We start from the raw sequence: 22,382 nt of genomic DNA, 5'->3' as shown, positions 1-22,382 counted from the left end.
CTAAGCATTCAAAAGTATAGGTTATAATCCAAAATTATTCATCGTATAGAAAAATCTCAAAGGAAAAAGACAATCAAGATGTTCCACCCATGGATGGATAAGATGTTGGAATTGAAAGACCAAGATTAAAGAAAGTTATAAAACTATGCTGCATAAGGTAAATCAGAACACAGTAGAAATTAATGACAAAATAAAATTTTTCAGCAGAGAGACAGAATCTAAAAGAATTGAAAATAATATAAAAACTGAAAATGCAATATCTAAAATGAAAGAATCTCCAGAGAATCTCAATAATAAATAATAGAGAAAAGCATCAATGAACTCAAAGATAATGTGAATGAAATTATGCCAACTACATAACCAAAAAAGTGAACAGAGACTCATAGGCGTGCTTAACAACACTGGAAGGTGTGATACATGTGTCACTTTTGAGATTAGTACAAAAATCTTACCTCAGGAAACAACGTGGGGCCACTGTTGTGGTATAGCAGGTAAAGCAGCCACTTGAGATGCCAGCATCCCATACGGGCACCAGTTCTTTTTCTGGATGCTCCACTTCCATTCTAGCTGCCTGCTAAGGGCCAGGGAAAAGCAGCAGAAGATTGTCCAAGTACTTGGGCCCCTGCCACCCACATGGTTGACCCAGAGGAAGCTGCTGACCCTTGCTTTCTGGCTGGGCCCTGGCCCAGTGCTGGCAGTTGAAGCCATCTGAGAAGTGAACCAGCAAATGGAAGATCTCACTCTCCCTCTCTGTAACTCTGACTTTCAAAATAAATAAATAAATCTTTTTAAAAAGAAGAAATAAGCAATAACCAAAATTTTACAAACATGGTGAAACACATTCACTTACTGGTTCAGCAATCTCAGTGAATCTTTAAAAATTAAATAAGAAAATCTGTATGCATTATAATAAAACTTCCGAAAACCAAAACACGGCAGCCAGAGAAAATGACACTTTCTATACTGCAGAACAATCTTTAATGATCACAAACTTCTCATAAAATACATAGAGGCAAAGAGACAGTAGGACACCTTTAAGAAAAGAAGAAGAAGAAATGTCAGTCCAGACTTCTGAATCTATTTAACTTATTAAAGGCTTTAAGGGAAAGTAAAATCCTACTACATAAAATACCTGTGAAGTAAGTTTCCAGGTCACTCAGCCACAGGTTCCTACATTTAGGATGTAAACATTTCTTCTGGCCCTTGATTTCATCTACCGCATCCACTCAGGAGGACTATGTGTTGTTCTTGATAAAGGTAGAGCCGCAGAGGAGGTAGATAGACTTTTGGACTTAAACAGGGACGCAGCAAAGGAGCTGAGTGTATATGCAAGTGTGCATTTACATGATTTACTTTGAAATTACTTCTGGGAAAATATGGTGAGCAGAATAAGTTATAACTTGGCCAGCGCCGCGGCTCACTAGGATACTCCTCCATCTGCAGCGCCGGCACCCCCAGTTCTAGTACCGGTCGGGGTGCCGGATTTTGTCCCAGTTGCTCCTCCTCCAGTCCATCTCTCTTCTGTGGCCCAGGAGGGCAGTGGAGGATGGCCCAAGTCCTTGGGCCCTACACCCACATGGGAGACCAGGAGGAAGCACTTGGCTCCTGGCTTTGGATTGGCGCAGTGCACCAACATTAGTGGCCATTTGGGGGGTGAACCAACGGAAGGAAGACCTTTTTCTCTGTCTCTTTCTCTCACTGTCTATCTCTGCCTGTCCAAAAAAAAAAAAAAAAAAAAAAAAAAAGGAAAGTCATAACTCAAATAATAAATGTTCAAAATTTTGAGAGGGATTATTATGACAGGAGTTATTTTAAAGCATAGAGGTGTAAATAAATATCATGGTATAATGCTGCAAGTAGTAGCAGTGTCAGGATTCTCACTGTGGCCCTACGAGTAGGAAGAAAGAAGAGGGAGAGTGAGTGCCAGGATCTGTGATTCAGCAGAGTTGGCGTCCGTGGGATAGACAGGGACTTTTGTCCATTTGAGCTTGACGTACCTGGGAGCAAACTGAGAGTTAAATACCCTGACTTCAGTTTCTCCCTTTCTTAATATTTTCTGCTAGTATTGTCACTGGATAAGTCCAATCAGATGCCAGAGAGGAGTGGAGCCTGAAGAGGTTAAGTTCGCTGGGCAGAGAAAAGGTTGGAGAAGGTAGAGATGGATCACGGTGGGCAGGAGGTGTTGTATGTAAAGGTTAAGTGGAAAACATGAGTAGAATCAGTGGAGGGAGCGAGGGACATTGAAAGTGTGGCAGGTGGGGCCGGCGCCGCGGCTCACTAGGCTAATCCTCCGCCTAGCGGCGCCGGCACACCGGGTTCTAGTCCCGGTCGGGGCACTGGATTCTGTCCCGGTTGCCCCTCTTCCAGGCCAGCTCTCTGCTGTGGCCCGGGAGTGCAGTGGAGGATGGCCCAGGTGCTTGGGCCCTGCACCCCATGGGAGACCAGGAAAAGCACCTGGATCCTGGCTCCTGCCATCGGATCAGCGCGGTGCGCCGGCCGCAGCGCACTGGCCTCGGCGGCCATTCGAGGGTGAACCAACGGCAAAGGAAGACCTTTCTCTCTGTCTCTCTCTCTCACTGTCCACTCTGCCTGTCAAAAAATAAAAAATAAAAAAAAGAAAGTGTGGCAGGTGTATGAAAGGCAGGTCCTGGTAGGAACAGAGATTATTGGAGTGAACTTGATCAGGGCTGGTGATTAGTAAATGGCATGCCTGAGTTTGAGATGACTGTATTTAACACAATCATACTTGAATTACAGCATCATGATGCCATTCTATACACTTAAAACAAAATTTTTCATGGTTTTTGAGAAAAATGTTAATATGATGTGTGAAAATGAATTCAGACATTCTTCATATTTATATTCCTACAAATATGTGTGAATAACTTCTGATTAGCCTTTAAATTTTCAAGTATTAACACATAAGGTCTCACCTGCATGCTTTTTAAAATTATGATTATAAATTTCCAAACCTCATGCGTGCAACCAATGTATGGTTCATTGAAGCCCATTGGATTATCTGTTTCCCGGCTCATTTCTGACTTCAAGGCTGTTGTTAACTCTTCACCTCTCCCTCCAGAACACCTTGAGTTTTGTCTTTCCTGGCCAACTTTATAGATGTTTTCATGTAGAGAGTTGCTGTAATACCCTTGCCTCTCTTGGGGTTAATTTTCCAATAGACTTAAAATCGTATTTTCCTTTCAAATGCTTTTCATTCAACATTATCTCCATAGTTTCTTCAACCTAACTCACAATTTCCTCCTTAGTTCCTTGAAGAACACTCAACATAAGTTATCCTAAAAAATGAATTGTTTTCTTGGTTATATATGCCCTTCCAGTAGTTTCTCCACACTAAGCACTTCTCCAGGGCTCAGGGTAATGTGAAACATCAAGTTAGTTCAGTTTTCATCTTGAATCTTATTCAGCACATATATCCACCCTTTGAAATCTCCACTTAGGCATTTATAGTAGGTGAAGACTAATTAAATCAGGAAATACTGCTTGCCACCCAATATGTCAGCCACATGCCTTTAAGCCTGTTACTGAGGAATTTCTTATACCCAAATATTTTTCCTATAATGAGTACTTGATCACTCTGCAGCCTATGGGGAAGGAGTGGGGCATTTGTTCTCATGGATCTCCGGCCTGTGAGGATTTCGACAGGTTGGCGATGGATCAGGAACAGTGGGGAATATGATTTGAAAGAGTCACAATGAAAATCATTGTGAGTACAAACACCTACCTACAATTTTGCCCAAATCTGAAGGAACAAATATTTCTTTCAGAACTTCTCTTTTTTTTCTTTTTTCTTTTCTTTTTTTAAATTTTGTTTAAGGAACACAAACGTCATACTTTACATATATACAAATTTGGCAACCTGGTGATTCTTCCCATCCTATCTCCTTCCCACCCATACCCCCTGCCCCAACGCTTCCTCCTCCCTTTCCCATTTCCATTCTCATTTTTTACAAAGATCTATTTTCAGCTAATTTTATACTCAGAAGATTAACCTTACACTAAATGGAAAGTTTGCTGAAAAGTATGAATAAAAAGAAAAATAATAACAAAAGCAAACAAACAAAAATGTTCCTCAACAGTTAAGATAAGGGCAGTGCAAAATCAGAACTTCTCTTGAATCCTCAATACGATAACCCCCATTTCTACCACTCCATCATCCTCTGACACATGTTCCAAAGTTCTTTATCTTAACATGACTTTTCCTACTTCTCATGGAGCCAGAGTTGCGAGCAAAAGTATATTATGGAAAATAACTAAAAAATAGTGTTTTAGAATTTATTTTCCACATTGACTCTAGTGAAAAGATAAATCCCAATTTTCATAATAAAACCAAAAGCTGAGATGCCTTACTCCTTTTTATCATGTTTTCATTTGGAAGAACAAGGCTAAATGCATTCACAATTTGCTGTTCTCTTTAAGAAAGCAATAATGGGCTTTCAGAATCAAACTTCAGAATACACTTACATACTTAGTAACATTAAAGCACTCTGTTTTTCCATTCTAATTTAATGTCCCTAGTATAAGTATTACCCACATACAAATGCTTAGATACTGAATATTCCTACATTAGTCATCAAATAAAGGTTCAATTAAATAAATGTTTACAGAATCCTATTATGTGACAGAGTACTCCTGGTGCTGATTATAAGGCAAATAAATCATTCACAAATATAAAAGATCTACAAAGGCAATGAAGAATATAGTAACAGGAAAGCATGCCCCCTCCCTTCTCCCCTGCTGTTATCAAATGTCCCTTCTTACTGTCCTAGCTCCTTATGGTTGTTCTACCATTTAGAGCCTTCAATTCTCTTGTCTGACTTGGAAACATTTTTCTAATCTCTGCTATTATCACAAAAGTTTGGCTTCATGAGTTTGTGTAGCGATTATTGTCATTCTCTTTTCTCTGAAGTTTTCCCAAATATACAAATACTATTGCATTTCTTTTTCTGATACCGAATAATTCTGCTACACCTATGATGCTTCTATAATTAATATTAAGCTTATTTTAAACAAATAAAGGTTTCTATTCAGTGAAAACTATCAAGAAGTTGATGAAATTCATGATTTATCACCAAAGAATAAAAGGGATGTAGCTAACTTACTACAGTAGAATATCACTCACATGTGTACCAGGAGTCCAGTTGATTCATTTATCTTACTGGCTTATCCCAGGGTGAATGAGCAAAACAAAATGAAGGAAAACCTTGTCCTTGTATTCTCCCTACACCAGCCCTTTACGGAGCTCAGGGCTAGCATCCTAATGCACCTGTTTCCCCCAGAGTTAATGTGCTTAGAAGAGCAGTGAGACAGAAAGGGCATCAAATAGTCCATAGTAAGATACACACGTTGAGACTTTGGCCAAATTGCTTCATCCAAATTTACCTTTCTGAATTAGTTTGAAAAAATAATGATTTCCTGGTAAGGTTTGAGGAATAACTGAATGATGGCATATGTGAAGTATCCAGGGAAAGTGGGCATTTCATTAATGCCAGCTTGACTGCTTTTCCTTTTTCATTTCCTGAGGAAAGTGACACTAAGTCCATCCCTTACTCTTATAAATGGTGTGAGTTTTCTCTATGTTGGCAGTAAAAGCAAAGAAATGAAGAAGAAGAAGTAAAACATTGAGACAGGGAAAGATATCTTGAGGCAACAGCAGCGGCTGCTCGTTAGAGACATGGACCTGCAGCCAAGAACAGCAGCTAAGATGCGGGGAAACACACAGGCAGCAAAGCAGCACCCCACTGTCCAGAAACGCACCACTGCTGAGAACTGGCAGCAGCAATGACACCTTGCACTGTGGGCAAGACTGCTGTGGTCAGTAGTGTGGCACCCGTGTGTGATAGACACTGACTGGCTACCAACAGGGGGAGATTCTGGCTGACACGCAGAGATGGGGCCCTCTTGTTGTCAAAACTACTATTTGTATGAGCTTTCTGAAAGACCATGAGGAGCCTGGTGGTTCCCAGCACCACTGGGACAGATGGGGACGTGCTCAGTCTCTACTCTGTGCACTGAGGTTTACAAAGAAATTCCAGGGTATTGGAAGTCAATGAAAACTCATTTTGAAAAACTTTGCCTTTGCTAAACTTAATTTTAACCAGGGAAAGATTCTTGGGTTTCTTTGGTCTGTTTCTGAGTGGATATTTGTCAGTTTCTCTTGATCACCATTTCTTCTCCTTTCATAGTAGTACACCACATTTTAATGATGGAATTAATGTCCACTGTCAGAAGAAATCAAGATGTTTCTCTTCTTTCATAGATGTTGACAGGATCAGATCCTGAAGCTGGGAAAAGGAAAAAGCAGGCTGTGACGTCATCTTGTCTATCTTGATGTTTGGCAAAACACCAGGCTTTGAAACCACAAAAGCCAAAGAAAAGGCCTTAATCGAAGGAATCAGAGCTGCTGATCCTGTTCTTACTAGAGCAGGGCTGTACTTCACACTTGGAGAGCACCTGGGTTCCACTACCATGACTCACAGAATTCTACAGCCTCTGCTGATCTTTCCAATGCTATTATATTTTCATTCTATTTCATTTGAGTCAGCAAGGAAGAATGCATGCTTGGGTTAGCACTGTGGCATAGCGGGTTAAAGCCCCAGCCTGCAATGCTGGCATCCCATATGGGCGCCGGTTGGTGTCCCGAGTGCTCCACTTCCGATCCAGCTCTCTGATATGGCCTGGGAAAGCAGTGGAAGATGGCCCAAGTCCTTGGGCCCTTGCACCCATGTGGGAGACCTGGAAGAAGCTCCTGGCTTCTGGCTTTGGATCAGCTCAGCTCTGGCCATTGTGGTCATTTGCAGAGTGAACCAGCAGAATGCAAGACCTCTCTCACTCTGGTCTACCTCTCTTTGTAACTCTATCTTTCAAATAAATAAAATAATTCTTAAAAAAAAAAAGAATGCATGCTATTTGCCTTAAACATACCTCCTCTGATGTACCCTTCAGTACGGACAGTGAGGAAAACTCCTAGCAGAAGCAGGCGGGTTAGGGAGAGAGCTTGCAGACATACTGGAGATACCAGTGATTGAAAAATCAGTGCCTCATGATACAACCAGTTAAATGTTTGGATTTATCTAATTATTAAAACTCTCATCTCAGTGTTACATGGATTCTTCTTCCCTGTGACATGTAAATCAGTAAAAACTTATAAAACTGAAATTAATAGATAATTTATGGCTTAGGTATAGCAGAACGTCACTGAATGTCTGAGGCAGGAACCTAATTGGAGTGAGGAGTGACGTGGATTTGTGAGGAAGAGGATAATTGAAATAGAGATGGAGAAATGACATGCTTGGGGAGGCAGTGCCAGCCGCAGGGAATAGGCTTAAAGGCACTGGAAGGTCCTGTATTGTTATAGATGGAACGGATTGGGATGGTTGGGAACCAGTGGGGGGAGAGAGAGGATAATGAAGACTAAAGACAGAAGAAAGCCTTCTTAGAGAAGAGATCTTCGCCGTGGGGAGTGCCTCAGAGGCTACATGAATGAAAACACAAGGTCCTCCAGGAAATTTGAGGCACGATGTCTTTGATTTTTGTAAGGTGGTTCACAGATTTGTTAGGTCTACAAGTGATCGCAGAAACATCTAAAACACCTTTTGGTAAATGTATGCCTTTTTTCTTCTGTGTTCAGTAGAAAGAGTCAGACAGGGTTTTTTGTTTGTTTGTTTGTTTGCTTGACACTTCTAGGGATAGGAAAATATTACCTCATAGGAAACAGGTTGTTTCTCTACAAGTGAAATGGTAATTTCCTTGTGATACCTTTCATAAACCTATTCCAGTTTAATGCTCTAAGACAAGAAATCCAATCTATTTTTCAAACATTTCTTCCAAATATTTCCTGAGGATTCTTACTTAGTAGGAGAACTCATACACCTTTTAAATAGAGCTCTCTACACCACAGTCTGAGAGAGGAGCCACTTCACAGTTCCTAGCATCTATTGTTTCCCATCTGAGTGAAGCAGCCTCTCCTCTCTCCCCGCCTCCTCTCTCTTCTTTTTCTCTTTTCATTTCCTCTCCTGTTGCCTCTCTGTTCTCTCCCTTTCTGTGAGTCTGTCACTCTTTCCACTCCTCATTTCTTCATGTATCTTCCATTCCTCTCTACCCTGCCTATATTCTTTGTATGTGAATGTGTGCCTTTTATGATGACTTTCCTATTCAGAAAAATCAGTTGCTACCCCATTCTTTGTCAGGAATGTTTCTTTTGTACCATATAAACTTCTGCATTCCATCTATTAGATCTCGTGACTTAGTGACACCCATGATTGCTTGTCCATGTAGATTCACATCTCAAGTTCACGTTATCTCTGACCCTCACGTTGTGCCATTCAAAGTCATGAGCGTGAGTTCTGACATAGCTCATAATAATTTCCCCCGGGAACTGCCGAGGACTCCTTTCTATTGATTTCCTTTATCCCTCTACAGAAAAAGGTTTCCTGAATTTCTTCAATATTACAGATATATCAGATCCCTTTCCCCTTGCTCCCTTAAGCTTAAATTCCTTATCACAAAATCAATAAAACTCAAGGAAAATACATACTTTTTTAAAATCTTCAAAACAATTATTTGGCTTTATAGCAAAATCTATGTATTCTACACTAAACTGCACAAGAAAATCAAATCCTGTTGCATACCTTGAATTTAAAACTCTGTCATCTAAATTTCCTATGTGAATAAGAAATTAAAATCTAACTTTATCCTCAGAACTTTTCTCATGGACATTTTATATTTCTTTTCACACTTTTATTTTGGTCTATAAAACTCCCACACTGATTCAAAATGTAAATTTTTATTGAGGATTTATTATTTTCAACTCACTGTTCTAAATTGTATATTTGAATTAGACAAAATAAATATATTGTATCACACATGTAAGTAAATGATTGCACCAGAAAATATTAAATCTACACAATAATAGCAACTGATTTATTACAGAAGTTAAAGAAATTACTGATTTTTGTCTGAAGATGTAGAGGTGTCGAAAACAACTTCAGAAAGATACAAAATTATAGGTGAGATCTAGGAAGCCACAGTAATTAGATTCTGCTATAACATTATAGACTGCCCTCTGGGGAAAAAATGTATCTTCAAGTTGGACAGGTCATGTTGACACATAGATATTTTCCATATATTCAACAGTAATTTTTAATTATCAAAGTACAAAGTATCTTATGATCCTTTAGGCTTAAGAAAAATGTCTGGGGGGCCGGCGCCATGGCTCACTTGGTTAATCCTCTGCCTGCGGTGCCGGCATCCCATATGGGCTCCGGGTTCTAGTCCTGGTTACTCCTCTTCCAGTCCAGCTCTCTGCTGTGGCCCGGGAGGGCAGTGGAGGATGGCCCAGGTGCTTGGGCTCCTGCACCCGCATGGGAGACTAGGAAGAGGCACCTGGCTCCTGGCTTTGGATCGGCATAGTTCTGGCCGTTGGGGCGATTTGGGGGTGAACCAACAGAGGGAGGACCTTTCTCTCTGTCTCTCTCTCTCACTGTCTAACTCTATCTGTCAAATAAATAAATTTTTTTAAAAAAGTTCTGTTTCCTAATTGTCTATCTTGGACCTGATGTTATGGCATAAATATAGAATGCTTATGAATGATTGGCTACTTTAATCATTTTTAAATTGACAAGCTTTCCTTTCTTGGCCTAAATTACATGTTATACACTTCCTCTGATATTTCTTTACCTTTGAATAGAAACTCATTCCAACTGACATTGGGAGTTCAGAAAACATGAGCCAAAAGCCATGACAGTGTTTCTTGCTCTCTTTTGGTTGCATGAACTACTGTTACTAAGAGAATATCGAAGAGAGAAGACATTGACAAATCAAGGATTATGAAACTGTGATGAGAAATTGCCTGAGTCACAACAGAATCAGGCCCTTGTCTGGCCCCCGTGTGGTCTATGAAAATCTCCTATGATGCATCCATTCAGATTCTCTGTCGTTCCACCTTAATGGGTGGTCAGAACATCCTCGGAGGGAAAACATCCTACCATTGTCTGTTTCCTGTTTAGTTAGGTATAAAACGTGCAATAGCCCATTTATTTCTTTAAGATCAAAATCCCTTTTCTTTTTAAAGCATGTTGTGTACACCCTCTGTAAATTGCTCTTGTTTCATTTCATTTAGCAATCATGTTTGCGTCTTTACACAGCTATCTATGTTTAGGGCTCTGTTCTAGATGTGGGTCTGCTACAGAGTCAAAGACTTTAGCATAATGAGCATTCTCTTTCCCCTCTCTAAATATTTGTCCTTCAAATAGCTGAGGTTATAGGTAAAACTTTTTTTTTTTTTGAGATTCTACTTATTCATTTGACAGAGAGAAAGGTCTTCCATCCACTGGTTCACTCTCCAAATGGCTTCAATGGCTGGAACTGGGCCCATCTGAAACCAGGAACAAGGAGCTACTTCTGGGTCTCCCACATGGGTGCAGGGGCCCAAGCACTTGGACCATCGTCTACTGCTTTCCTAGGCCATAGCAGAGAGCTGGATTGGAAGAGAAGCAGCCGGGACTCAAACTTGTGCCCATATGGGATGCTGGTGCTGCAGGCGGAGGCTTAACCCACTATGCCACAGTGCCGGCCCCCAAAAAGTTTATTTGTAATGTGCTTTATATTGCTTTCATTCAACTGTTATTTAATCATCACATCAGTTATTGGAACATTTGATTTGTATTGGATACAGACTTCATTTTATCAAAAATACTTAAAATCCAAGGAGATAAATGACTTTTCAAATTTTCTTAGTTCACTGAGCTTGTAGGTTGCATAATTTGTTTGCATATTCTTAATGAACTACTATAGTAATACTAATATAGAACACTATATTAAACCTTTACTCATTATATAATTGTATGTTATAATTGGCAAATATTATATACTATTAAAAGACATCATAAAATATCTGTGAATCAACTAGATTAAGAATTTTCAATGCAATTAGTAATTTTTTAAAGCAGGTTTATTTATTTATTTGGAAGGCAAAGTTACAGAGACAGAGAGAAAGTGAAATCTTCTGGTTCACTCTCCAAATGGCTTCAATGGTTAGGGTGGGGCCCAGCTGAAGCCAGGAGCTGGGAGCTTCCTCCAGGTCTCCCATGAGGGTGCAAGGGCCTAAGTACTTGGGCTGTCCTCTGCTGCTTTCCCAGGCCATAGCAGAGAGCTGGATCTAAAATGGAGCAGTCAGGGCTGGCGCTGTGGCATACTGAGTGAGGCCACTGCCTACAGTGCTGGTATCCCACATGGGCACCGGTTCAAGACCCAGCTGCTTCACTTCTGGGCCAGCTCTCTACTTTGGCCTGGGAAAGTGGTGGAGGACCGCCCAAGTCCTTGGGTCCCTGCACCCTCATGGGAGACCCGGGAGAGTCTCCTGGTTCCTGGCTTTGGATCAGTGCAGCTCCAGCCCTCGTGGCCATTTGGGGAGTGAACCAGCTGATGGAAGACCTCTCTCTCTTCCTTTCTCTCTCTCTCTCTCTCTCTTTCTGCCTCTGCCTCTCTATAATTCTGCCTTTCAAATAAATAAGTAAATCCTAAAAAAAAAAAAGTGGAGTAGCTGGGATTCAAACAGGCACCCATATGAGATGGTGGTGTCACAGGCAATGGCTTAATCTACTGTGCTAACATGCCAGCCCCACATTAATAAATTATCACTTTGATAATTAGATTGAAATAAATAAATTGCTTATATAAAATAGTTTATCTGTTATCTTAGTCGAAAATTGATGACAGTTGTGAGAGAAGTAAATGGCATATTTTGTCTGTGATTCAAGATACAATGTTCCAAGAAATTTGGAGAAGATAAATCCTCCATCCTTGCCAACATTTTAATACAGACAAAAATAGCAGTTTGTTTTATATAAACTATGAGGTGGGTACTATGTAAAGGTGTCATATTACCTAATATCAATGGATATCTCTGAATTATTGATAGTCAATTTCATTAGTTGGGAAAAACTGAAGCTCATGGAAGTTATGATTTTCCTGTCTCTAATATCCTTGCTGTTTCTATAATAAATAAGTTTTCATAGAGGAAATATGAGTGGCAGAGATTAATGATGTTTTTAAAAGAGAGAAGAAATTGAACATCATAAGTAAAAGCACGAAAGATTTCTTAAGAAGCTATTAGAGACAGAGCAGGAGTGTTAAGGAGTTTATCACAGCCTAGACAGCTCTGCAAACACAGTGTCTACCGTGTCCTGATGTGAAGTCAGCCTCGGGGTTGTGGGACTCCGAGATAGAAGCTTCCCCATCTGTCATTCTCTGTGCTTGTTTCCTGTGTGTTCTGCTTCCCAACTAAAGAAAGATCTGCCCTTAGCTTGGTTCCCTCATATCTGCTATATTTTATAATATCATTCCATTATAGAAAAACCTCAAGATTCAAATAAAGGATAAAAAACAGAGACTATGTGTTTTATGAAACCAGACATCTGGGGCTAAAAACTAACTCCAGCTGTCCAGTTTTATTTTTCTCGATTTGTATGTCTTTGTAGGTATGTCAACGAGTATCCTATATTAATGTTTATGCCAATTGATTAACACAGGTTTTTAAATCTCAAATTGAGTTGTATTATCTAATATTTCTTTTATATCTCAAGCCTGTTTATTTAATAGAAACTCAAAATGGGGACCAGCATTGTGGCATGGCAGATGCAGCTGCCACCCACAAAACCAGCATTCCATATGGGTGCTGGTTTGTGTTCTTGCCACTACACTTCCAATGCAGCTCCTGGTTAAAGGCCTTGGCAAATCAGTGGAAGACAGCCCAAGTGCTTGGGTCCCTGCACCCACCTGGGGGACCAGAATGAAGCTACTGGCCCCTCGCTTCAGCCTGGCCCAGCACTGGCTGTTGTGGCTATCTGGGGAGCAAAACTGTGCGTGGAAGATCTCCCTCTCTCTCTCTTTCTCTCTCTCTCTCTCCCCCTCTCTCTGTAACTCTGGCTCTCAAAATTTAAAACAAAATACATGTTTTAAAAAAAGCCTTTGGAAATTTATATTTACTAAATAAAAGTTAAAAAAAGGTTTAAAAAAGCTATTCTCGATATAGGAAATTTATAGTTGTAAATATATCTAATTATAGATATTGTAAACTTAGAAATGTGATTACTGATGCCGTAAACAAGAGTGTCAATTTGTTAAGTCAATAACAGGAGTCACTGTGCACTTACTCCTCATGTAGGATCTCTGTCCTTAATGTGCTGTACATTGTGATTTAATGCTATAACTAGTACTCAAACAGTATTTTTCACTTTATGTTTCTGTGTGGGTGCAAACTGTTGAAATCTTTACTTAATGTATGCTAAACTGATCTTCTGTATATAAAGAGAAACGAAAATGAATCTTGATGTGAATGGAAGGGGAGAGGGAGTGGATAAGGGGAGGGTTGCGGGTGGGAGGGATGTTATGGGGGGGGAGCCATTGTAATCCATAAGCTGTACTTTGGAAATTTATATTCATTAAATAAAATAAAATAAAATAAATAAGTCAAAAAAAGAAATATATAAAGAATTTCAAAACTGATAAAAAGGGAACTATAAAAAAAAGAAATTTTTAGTACAAATATCTTCTTACAAGATTTGGGAAGAATGAATTATTACATTTAAATTTTAATAGTAAGTCATATTATAAATTAGAATGAATGTCCAATACATAAGTGAAATATGTTGGAGATGACCAATACACATCAAATTATATTTTAAGTACTATTTTATTGAGAGAGAATAGGCTGGTAAAACTAAAAGTAAGTTAAATTATATCTTCAGTAGGACAAAATCAAAGATAGTGTTTCAGTTTATATCCTTTAGTTATATAAATACACCCTAGAATGCTTTTGAAATATTTGAAAGAATGAGCATTAATATTAAAGGAAAATTATGCCTATTCAAAATGCTGGTGAGGCTAATAGGAAAGAAATTTAAATAGTGTAACAAAATATAGAAAACAAAGGAAACTGCATGAAATGCTATTTTCTACTAATGTAACAAGCAGTGATAATAATTACATTAGCCACAAAAGAAAATGATTATTGGATTAGATCAATAAGAAAAAAGCTAACAATGTACAAAAGAATATTTAAAACATGCACCAAAGAACTTATCCCACACACATACAATAAAACCAAAAAGAGATTAATTTAGTCATCTTTGCAAGTGTAAAAAAAGATTTCTTAACAAAACCACCAAGTAAAAGATTTCTCAAAATAAAATATTAGCATTGGATGATTTCATAAAGAAGAAAATTAATACAAGGATAAATGAGACGCAACTTTATGTACTGAATGTCAATGCATGAACATGTATATGATAAAACAAATTCAACAAGACAATTAAAGTATACCTGTGTGATAGGCCTGGAAACAGTGTTACTCTACCATATAGTATTCAGAAGCCACTCGGCAAGCTACTAATGCTCCTAGTACTAAATAACAACATGTAACAACAAAGTTATGTCAGTCTCTGACTCCAATGCTCATGTCTTCTGTTCCATGGAAAATTCTTACAGAAATAAATGTATGTGGAAATATCACAGAAAAAAAAATTCAGTTAACATACTCAACTTTATTTGGTGAAAGTAGAAAAAGAATGTACAAGAAAATAGATTATTAAATATTATAATGAAAATCACTTTGACAAATGTGCAAATTTTGAGAGCATTTATCTGTTAAACCTACTTTTTTAAAGGTTTATTTACTTAAGTCAGAGGGGAAGAGAGAGAGCAAGGTCTTCCATCCGCTGATGCCCTCCCCAGATGGTCACAATGGCCAGTGCTGGCTGCACCACAGTGCTGGTCCCTTTAATCCATTGAAATAGTTTGAAAAAATTACATTCTTATAAGAGATAATATCAAATTTTATGGGATTATAATTATATAAGATAGCTTAATCATACAGACTCATTCTCTGAGATGATGTAATAAAATTTGAAATGAACATCGGTTCATTATCTAAAGCCTACATTTGTTGTTTTCCGTTTCATAAATAGGTCTTGGATCAAAACAGAAATCACAGGGACCCGCGTTGTGGCACAGCAGGTTAAGCAGCACCCCGCAACACCGGCATCCCGTACCAGACTGCAGACTCTAGACCTGACTTCTCCACTTCCCATCCAGCTCCCTGCCTACGCACCTGGTGAAGCAGCAAAAGACCTCCCAGTCCTTGGGCCCTAGCACTCAAACGGAAGATCCAGATGGAACTCTGAGCTCCTGGCTTTGACCTGGCCCAGCCCTGGCTATTGCAGCCAGGGAAGCAACGCATGGAAGTTTTCTCTCTCTCCCCCTCTCTGTCACTTTGCCTTTCAAATAAATACATTAATAGAAAAGCAAAAAAGCAACCACAATCTCAGTTTTTTGAGTATTTAGCAGTTATTCATAATGAGGACATCACATCCAATATAACATACTCGGGATGGTGCTGTGGCACAGTAGATGAAGCCTGGCTTCTCCACTTCTGGTCTAGCTTCCTGCTAATGCACCTGGTAAAGCAGCAAAAAAAAAAAAAAAAAAAAAAAAAAAAAAAATTTCACCTGGTACTTGGGCTCCAGCACTCAACTGGAAGATTCAGATGGAGCTCCTGGCTCCTGGCTTGGGCCTGGCCAAGCCCCAGTCCTTGTGGCCATCTGGGTAGTGAACCAGTGGATGGAAGACCTTATTTATGCATTTTCTCTCTCTCTCTGCAACTTTGATTTCAAGTGAATAAATGAATCTTTTCAAAAAGTCAACAAATATACTCAAATTTATCATAAAGGAAAGCTCATAGCCATAAATGGTTTTATTGTTTTAAAAGCTCAAAAATGTTATTTAAGCATATGGTTTGAAAGGCAATAAATGGAAAAATTAGTACATCTAAAGAAGAAATAGGAAAGAAGAATAAATATTTCTTTTCAAAACATTGAAATGTACTTTGGTATCTCCATCATTTTTCTTCTGAAAAGAGTTAATATTGTAGGCTATAAATACAGAGTAGAGAAGACAGCTGGAGGGGATGTTATTGTAACTCTATTAGAATAAGAATATGGACAGAAAAAAAAATCTGTTAAATGCAAAAGTGCAGCAGGGAGAGTTGTCATTAAAAATCAACAAGAACACATTTCACTGTTGAAAAGTAAACCTGCTTGGCTCAGCCTCTAAACGTCTCCCATGTTAATGGATAGAGCAGAATTTACAGTGGAAAAAGACGCAACAAAATTGTTGAAAGAACGCATAGGACAGTTCCTGCCTCTTCCACCTGCTAGCCTACTCCACTGAATTCAGGAAATCTGGCATCCAGACATAAACAAAAAGGTCTCCTTTCCAAAAAAGAAAACAAAACTAACTGATTGGGAAGAGCATAGACCACCAGTGTGAGGGCTCATGGCTGAGTGTAGCTCTCTTTATGCTGCCATTAGGGATATTGACATCATGATGTCTCTTCCAGGCTCTCAACTCAAAGGCAAGCACTACTACATACTTATATCTGCCAATCTGTCTTCCTATTCCTTAAACTTTAAAAACTATGTATATTATATGGAACAATTGATAAAGAGAATGTGGATATTTATCATGGAATACTACTCAGAAATTAAAAGAAGAAAATCCTGTAACTTGGAACAACATGGATGGACCTGGAGGTCATTCCGTTAAGTGCAGTAAGCCAGAAACACGTCACAAGACCTCACACATCTCTGGGATCCAAAGCAATTGACCACACAGAATTTGAGAGTCCAATACTGGTTCCCAGAGATGGGGAGATACAGGGGGCCTGGTGAGTGGGGACAGTCAGCCAGTGGGCGCAATGTTACAGCTGGAGTGGAGGGACGGGTACCGGGGCCCTTCTCCATCGTGACCTTGCTCTTGCTCATGCGTCTCTGCAAACTCAGGCAATCATGTGAGGCTTCAGCTCGCAGCGCTGACCTGGCTCTTTCTGACTTCTTTTTTGCTTCCTAATCTGAAAAAAAATCTTTAAAGAGCACTGATTTCTCTTCAGTTAATAATGTAAAAAATATAGTGTTGCCTTGATTAAATCACCGGAATGCTCAGTTCTTCAGGAATGGACTAATGTTAATCTGATTCCATTTTTCATGACTTTATGCAGTATGAGGGATTTAAAAATGTTCATGCAAAGTGGAATAGAAAGATAACTTTATTTTAGGGACTAGATACTCATAATATGTATTCCCCATAAACTTTTTGAGACATTTTTGTTTATGTAGAGATGTTGACAATATTTATATTAAAACTGCATGAAATGTGTCAGAGAACGTGTCACATAAGTGTTAATTAGAAATAAGTTACTAAAAATGAATGTGTTCATCTAAAAATAATACTTATAGTTGGAGGGGCAGAGTGAGCAGAGGAACGAAAACCATTTGTCTAATGAGAGTAGTGAAAAACATATAACAGCAAATGGAAAGAAAACTGTTCTAAAGTTATTTTCTTTGAAGCTTAAGGAAAAAGTAGCATTTCTTGGTGGGGAAAATATTGGGTTTGATTAGAGGTGTTAGTAAATTAATGTGTGGTTGCCTAAGAGACAACAAAGAAGAAGGTATCCATTACTAGAATAGATTATCCACTACTAGGATAGTCAGTAGTAGGAGATAATGGAATAAATATAACATAGGTCAAAGCAGAAAGAATTGAGAAAATGAGAAAATGTGTGATATAAAAGATAAAATCTATCATAGCCATCATTATTATAAGCATGAATTAAATCAATTACCTCATTATAAGTCAAAAAATGTCAAGTTGAATTGAAATGTAAAGCTCAGGCCAGATGTTTGCTCCAGCAGTTAAAATTCTTTTTAGAGCTTCCCTGTCCCACACCAGCATGTCTGAGGTCAATACTTGTCTGTCCCACACCAGCACGTCTGAAGTCAATACTTGTCTGTCCCACACCAGCATGTCTGAGGTCAATACTTGTCTGCCCCTACCTGCAGTTTCCTGCTAATAAAGATCCTGGAAGGTAGCAAGTGATGCCTCAAAAAACTGGGTTCCAGCCATGCACTTGGGAGACCTGGATTGCATTGCCTGGCCCTGATGTTGCAGGCATTTGAGGAGCAAATCAATAGATGAGAGCACACTCTCTCTCCATATACAAATGAAACTTTTTAAAGGGTTCAAAATCATCAGTTCTTATCCTCATCAAAAAAAAAATACATAAAACTCTTCTATGTTCTGTTCAAAGGAGACACACTTAAAGTAAATAAAAGAACAAAGCTAAAAGATTTAGAAAAGGGATACTTACATGAGGCAATAAATGGCCAGGAAGAATGATATGTCTAAAAGATATACAATAAGGGTGAGAGAACTAAAAAGCATACATGATATTAAAGGACTGTGAAAGACACAGCAAATGATGAGACATTCGAAACACTGAATGTAACAAACAGTACAGTTAAATACTTAAGCAACTTCTATTAAAAATGCAAGTAAAACAAACAAAAAATAAATTATAGTGAAGGAACTTATTATCACTTTCTTAAAACTATGTAAACATAAGAAAAATACAGATTCAGTTTAAAAGATTAGTCATTGTACTATCACCCCTTAAGTACTAAAAATGGATTAAATATTTAAGTATAAAAATTTGCCATCATAAATATTTTATAAAGACAAGGGATGCTTTTGTGCCCTTGATAACTTCTTCCACTAGTCATCAGGGAAATGCAAATCAAAATCACAATGATTTATCACCTCACAATAGTTAGAATGGTATTATCAAGAAGACAGAAAACCACTGCCAGCAACACCTGCATCTCAAGGGGCACTGGTTTGAGCCCCAGCTGATCTGCTTCTGATCCAGCTCCATGCTAATGTGCTTGTGTGAGCAGAAGAAGATGGCCCAAGTGCTGACGCTCCAGTCTCCTGACTTTGTCCTGGCCCAACTCTGGCCATTGTGGTCTTTTAGGGAGTAAACCAGTGGATGGAAGATTTCACTCTGTCTCTTCCCGTCTCTGTGTGTAACTCTCCTTTCAAATAAATAAGTAAATCTTAAAAGACAAAGAAGAGGAGGAGAAGGAGGGGGAGGAGATAAAAAGAATGAGGAGGAAAACTACAGAAAGCAACAAATGTTGTCCACAATGTGGAGAGAGAACTCTCATACACTGTCAGTGGGAATATAAATTAGTATAGTCACTGTGGAAAACAGTGGTGCATGCAAGTTTCCTTAAAAAACTAGAAATAGAACTTCCAAATGATCCAGAATCCCAATACTGGGTATATATCCCAAACCATGAAGTAAGTATACCAAAGAGATATTCATTTTACCACATTATTGCAGCATTGTTCAAAACAGCCAAGCTATGTAATCAGCCAAGGTATCCATCATCACATAAATTAAGAGAATGTGGTATATGTACACAATGAGATACTATTCAACCAAAAAAATGAAATCCTATCATTTGCTGCAAAAAAGTTGCAAGTGGAGGACATGTTAAGTGAAATAAACCAGACACAGAAGGACAAACGCTGTATTTTCTCCCTCATATATGGGAGCTAAAGAAATACTCAATATGGACACAGAATATTGATTACCAGAGGCTTGGGGGTCAGGCATGGAAGGGACAGAGAGAGTAAAGATTTTTAAAAATAGAACATGTTAATAACAGGGGAAGCTGTGTGTGATTTATTGATTGTAACAAATATACTAACATACAATGTTAAAACTGGGAGTGGTGTGTAGGGGAACTGTTTACATGACTTCACAATTTTGTTCAGAAAACTTGAAACTATTTGAAATAAAAAGTAAAAAAAAAAAAGAGGTAGGTGTTCTGTATGATCATACTGTTGTGGGTAGGAAACTATGAACACACTTCTAAAGCTTCACCTAAAATGGAGTGGAAAAGCAAGTGCATTGTAGTACAAAAGATGTTGAAATTCAATCATCTGAAATCAATGAACATTTTCCATGAACTTTGTAAAATCCTCTCCTACACGTGGATTGAAAAATTTTTTGCACCACAATATGTTCACCTTTTGATTTCACTTTCCATGGACTTTTTGAAGCATTCTCTTAGTTTCAGTATATCAAATCCTTTTACATAAACAAAGATGGCAGCAGGGATACAGAAGGAAAAACAAATCTGTACACAATTCCTTTATGGAACTTTGTGACAAGATATGCCACAGAATCTTCAATAAGAGCAGGTGCAGCCAGTCACCAACAGAAACAAGAATTTCAGGGGAGGTTATGTGTATTGGGAAACAACATGACAAACACTGGACGCTGATCTCCCTAACAATCAAGAAACCCAAATGGCACCCCTTCAACAGGAATTCAGCACTCAGAGTAGAGGGATAAGTAGATCAATGTGAGAATGACTGATGAAATGATAGACAAAGAGGTAGAGGGTTAGCCCTCCCAAATTTCAAGTGATTGCATTAAGACTGTAGAGACGTGTGAGCACGGTAAGTGCCCTGGGGCTTAGCACCCTTTGAAAGATGGAGCCTGACCTTCAGAGAAAACTAATGGGGATGGAATAAAAATGAACTAGTACAGGAACTCTACCTGCTCAGAAAGAGGATTCAGATAGTGGTGAGGGACTGGAGTCTCATAAGTGTTAAGAGGTGCTACACGGAGAGACCATGTTTCGACTGCTTCACGGTACAAGAGAAGGTGGATATCAAGAGTATCCTAATTCAGTCTCTCCTTCAGTCAACCAAACAAATCACTGAAAAGGAGCACCAGAAAAGGACTGGAGTGGACTTTGTATGTCTAATATTTTGGATTTGATACATGAGGTGCTTTCAGTGGCACTCAGGGAGACGGGGTATAATCATATTGCATGTTAAAGGGAGGAGGGAGAGAACCAAGAGCCACTTTCACTGGATACGTGGTATTGGAAATGCCGTCCCATCACCTCTGTCTTACTGTATTCTTTCTTTAATTCATTCAATAAACCTAGCCCCCCACCAAGCAGAGTGGATTACAAGGATAGGAAGCTTTGCAATCCATGTTGGAAGTTTCCTATCATAGTCTGTGCTCTGGCCCCCAGTGTTTGTGTTCCTCACATGCAAAATATGTTTGCCCTTCTGCAGACACCAGTATTTCTCATCCATGATAGTATGAGCTGGAAGTACGGAATCTTATTGTATGATACGATCCCTGGTATAAATGAGGCTTCTCAAGTGAAATTCCACAGGCATAGTTTGTTGACTGTAGATCTTTTCTCAAAATGTAGACATTGTCCAAATCTTTGAAACTACAGAAACAAGTTACCCACCTCCCATAGGTCCAACATGAGATCCTGGAACAACAGTAATACTGCCAGGTACAGCACGCATTCCTATTTGAAGAGAGAAAACAAAAAGCATGCAGAATGACTGGTTCATAATAATTCTGAAATCTAAACAGAAGAATATTGGAGGTTCCTGGATTGATTCTCAAGCTCAGAGGATAATTGTCCATCGTTCCTTTCTCTGCCTTTTACACTCATGAGTCTCACTCTGAGTCACCTTTACTTTTTTCTTGAAAAATATCAGTTATTTTGTAGCTGGGCTGTTTTGTCAGCCTGCTTCCCACCAGGAAAATACTGAGAATTCAAATGACTGTCTTCTACTGGACTCTCTCTGACAATATTTCTGCGTATGCAACTCCTTTAAGAATGCTTGGGTTTCCTATGAACCTCCACTCTATTCACATAAAATTTGCAGCCCTGTTATGAAAACGTGTTATAAAGTCTAAGGGGGTGACTATAAAGTTGTTGATTTTCTTTATTTATTTTTTGACATGTAGAGTCATAGACAGTGAGAAAGAGAGACAGAGAGAAAGGTCTTCCTTCTGTTGATTCACTCCTCAAATGGCCGCCACAGCTGGCGATGCACCGATCAGAAGCCAGGAGCCAGGTGCTTCCTCCTGGTCTCCCATGAGGGTGCAAGGGCCCAAGTGCTTGGTCCATTCTCCACTGCCCTTCCGGGCCACAGCAGAGAGCTGGACTGGAAGAGGAGCAACCGGGACTAGAACCCGGTGCCCATATGGGATGCCGGCGCTGCAGGCAGAGGATTAACCAAGTGAGCCATGGCGCCAGCCCCTCATTTTCTGAAATATTAAAATATATATTTTATAGTCTATCTTTACACCTCAGTGTTTAGAAACAGATTGTTTTCAGAAGACATTTATAAATTTTCATGTCATTGTGGCTGAGAGTATTTAAAACCATCAGTTTCCTGCAACTTTTTGTTTGAAAGTCCTCAACTTCCCCCAACCCTGTAATATTTTACTAAGTAACAATAAGAAATGGGCTACACTACCATTGTCTTATCCAGATTATGCATTTTTAGGTCCATTTTTTGGTTTCCACACTGCTTCATGGAACAGTATTGCTAAGTTTCCTGCCATTACATAACCAGAATAATCTTTCAATTTTCAGAAATATTTTCTTCACTCTAATGTAAAAGCTCACTCACCA

The 22,382-nt window shown here is 39.0% G+C and overlaps 1 protein-coding gene across 1 annotated transcript in view; it reads right to left on the bottom strand.

The window, feature by feature from the left end:
• Positions 1 to 22,382, bottom strand: part of LOC138844003 (uncharacterized protein FLJ37310-like) — a 32,546-nt gene that overhangs the window by 5,364 nt on the left and 4,800 nt on the right. The window contains exon 3 of the mRNA XM_070050034.1: positions 21,198 to 21,260. Within this exon, the coding sequence (XP_069906135.1) occupies positions 21,198 to 21,260 (63 nt within the window). The remainder of the gene's footprint in view (positions 1 to 21,197; positions 21,261 to 22,382) is intronic.

The sequence above is a fragment of the Oryctolagus cuniculus genome, chromosome 10 (genome assembly GCF_964237555.1).
Source record: "Oryctolagus cuniculus chromosome 10, mOryCun1.1, whole genome shotgun sequence".
NCBI classification, from domain to species: domain Eukaryota; kingdom Metazoa; phylum Chordata; class Mammalia; order Lagomorpha; family Leporidae; genus Oryctolagus; species Oryctolagus cuniculus.
Note: the sequence above shows the minus strand (reverse complement) of the source record. Positions and strands in the feature narration are given on the sequence as shown.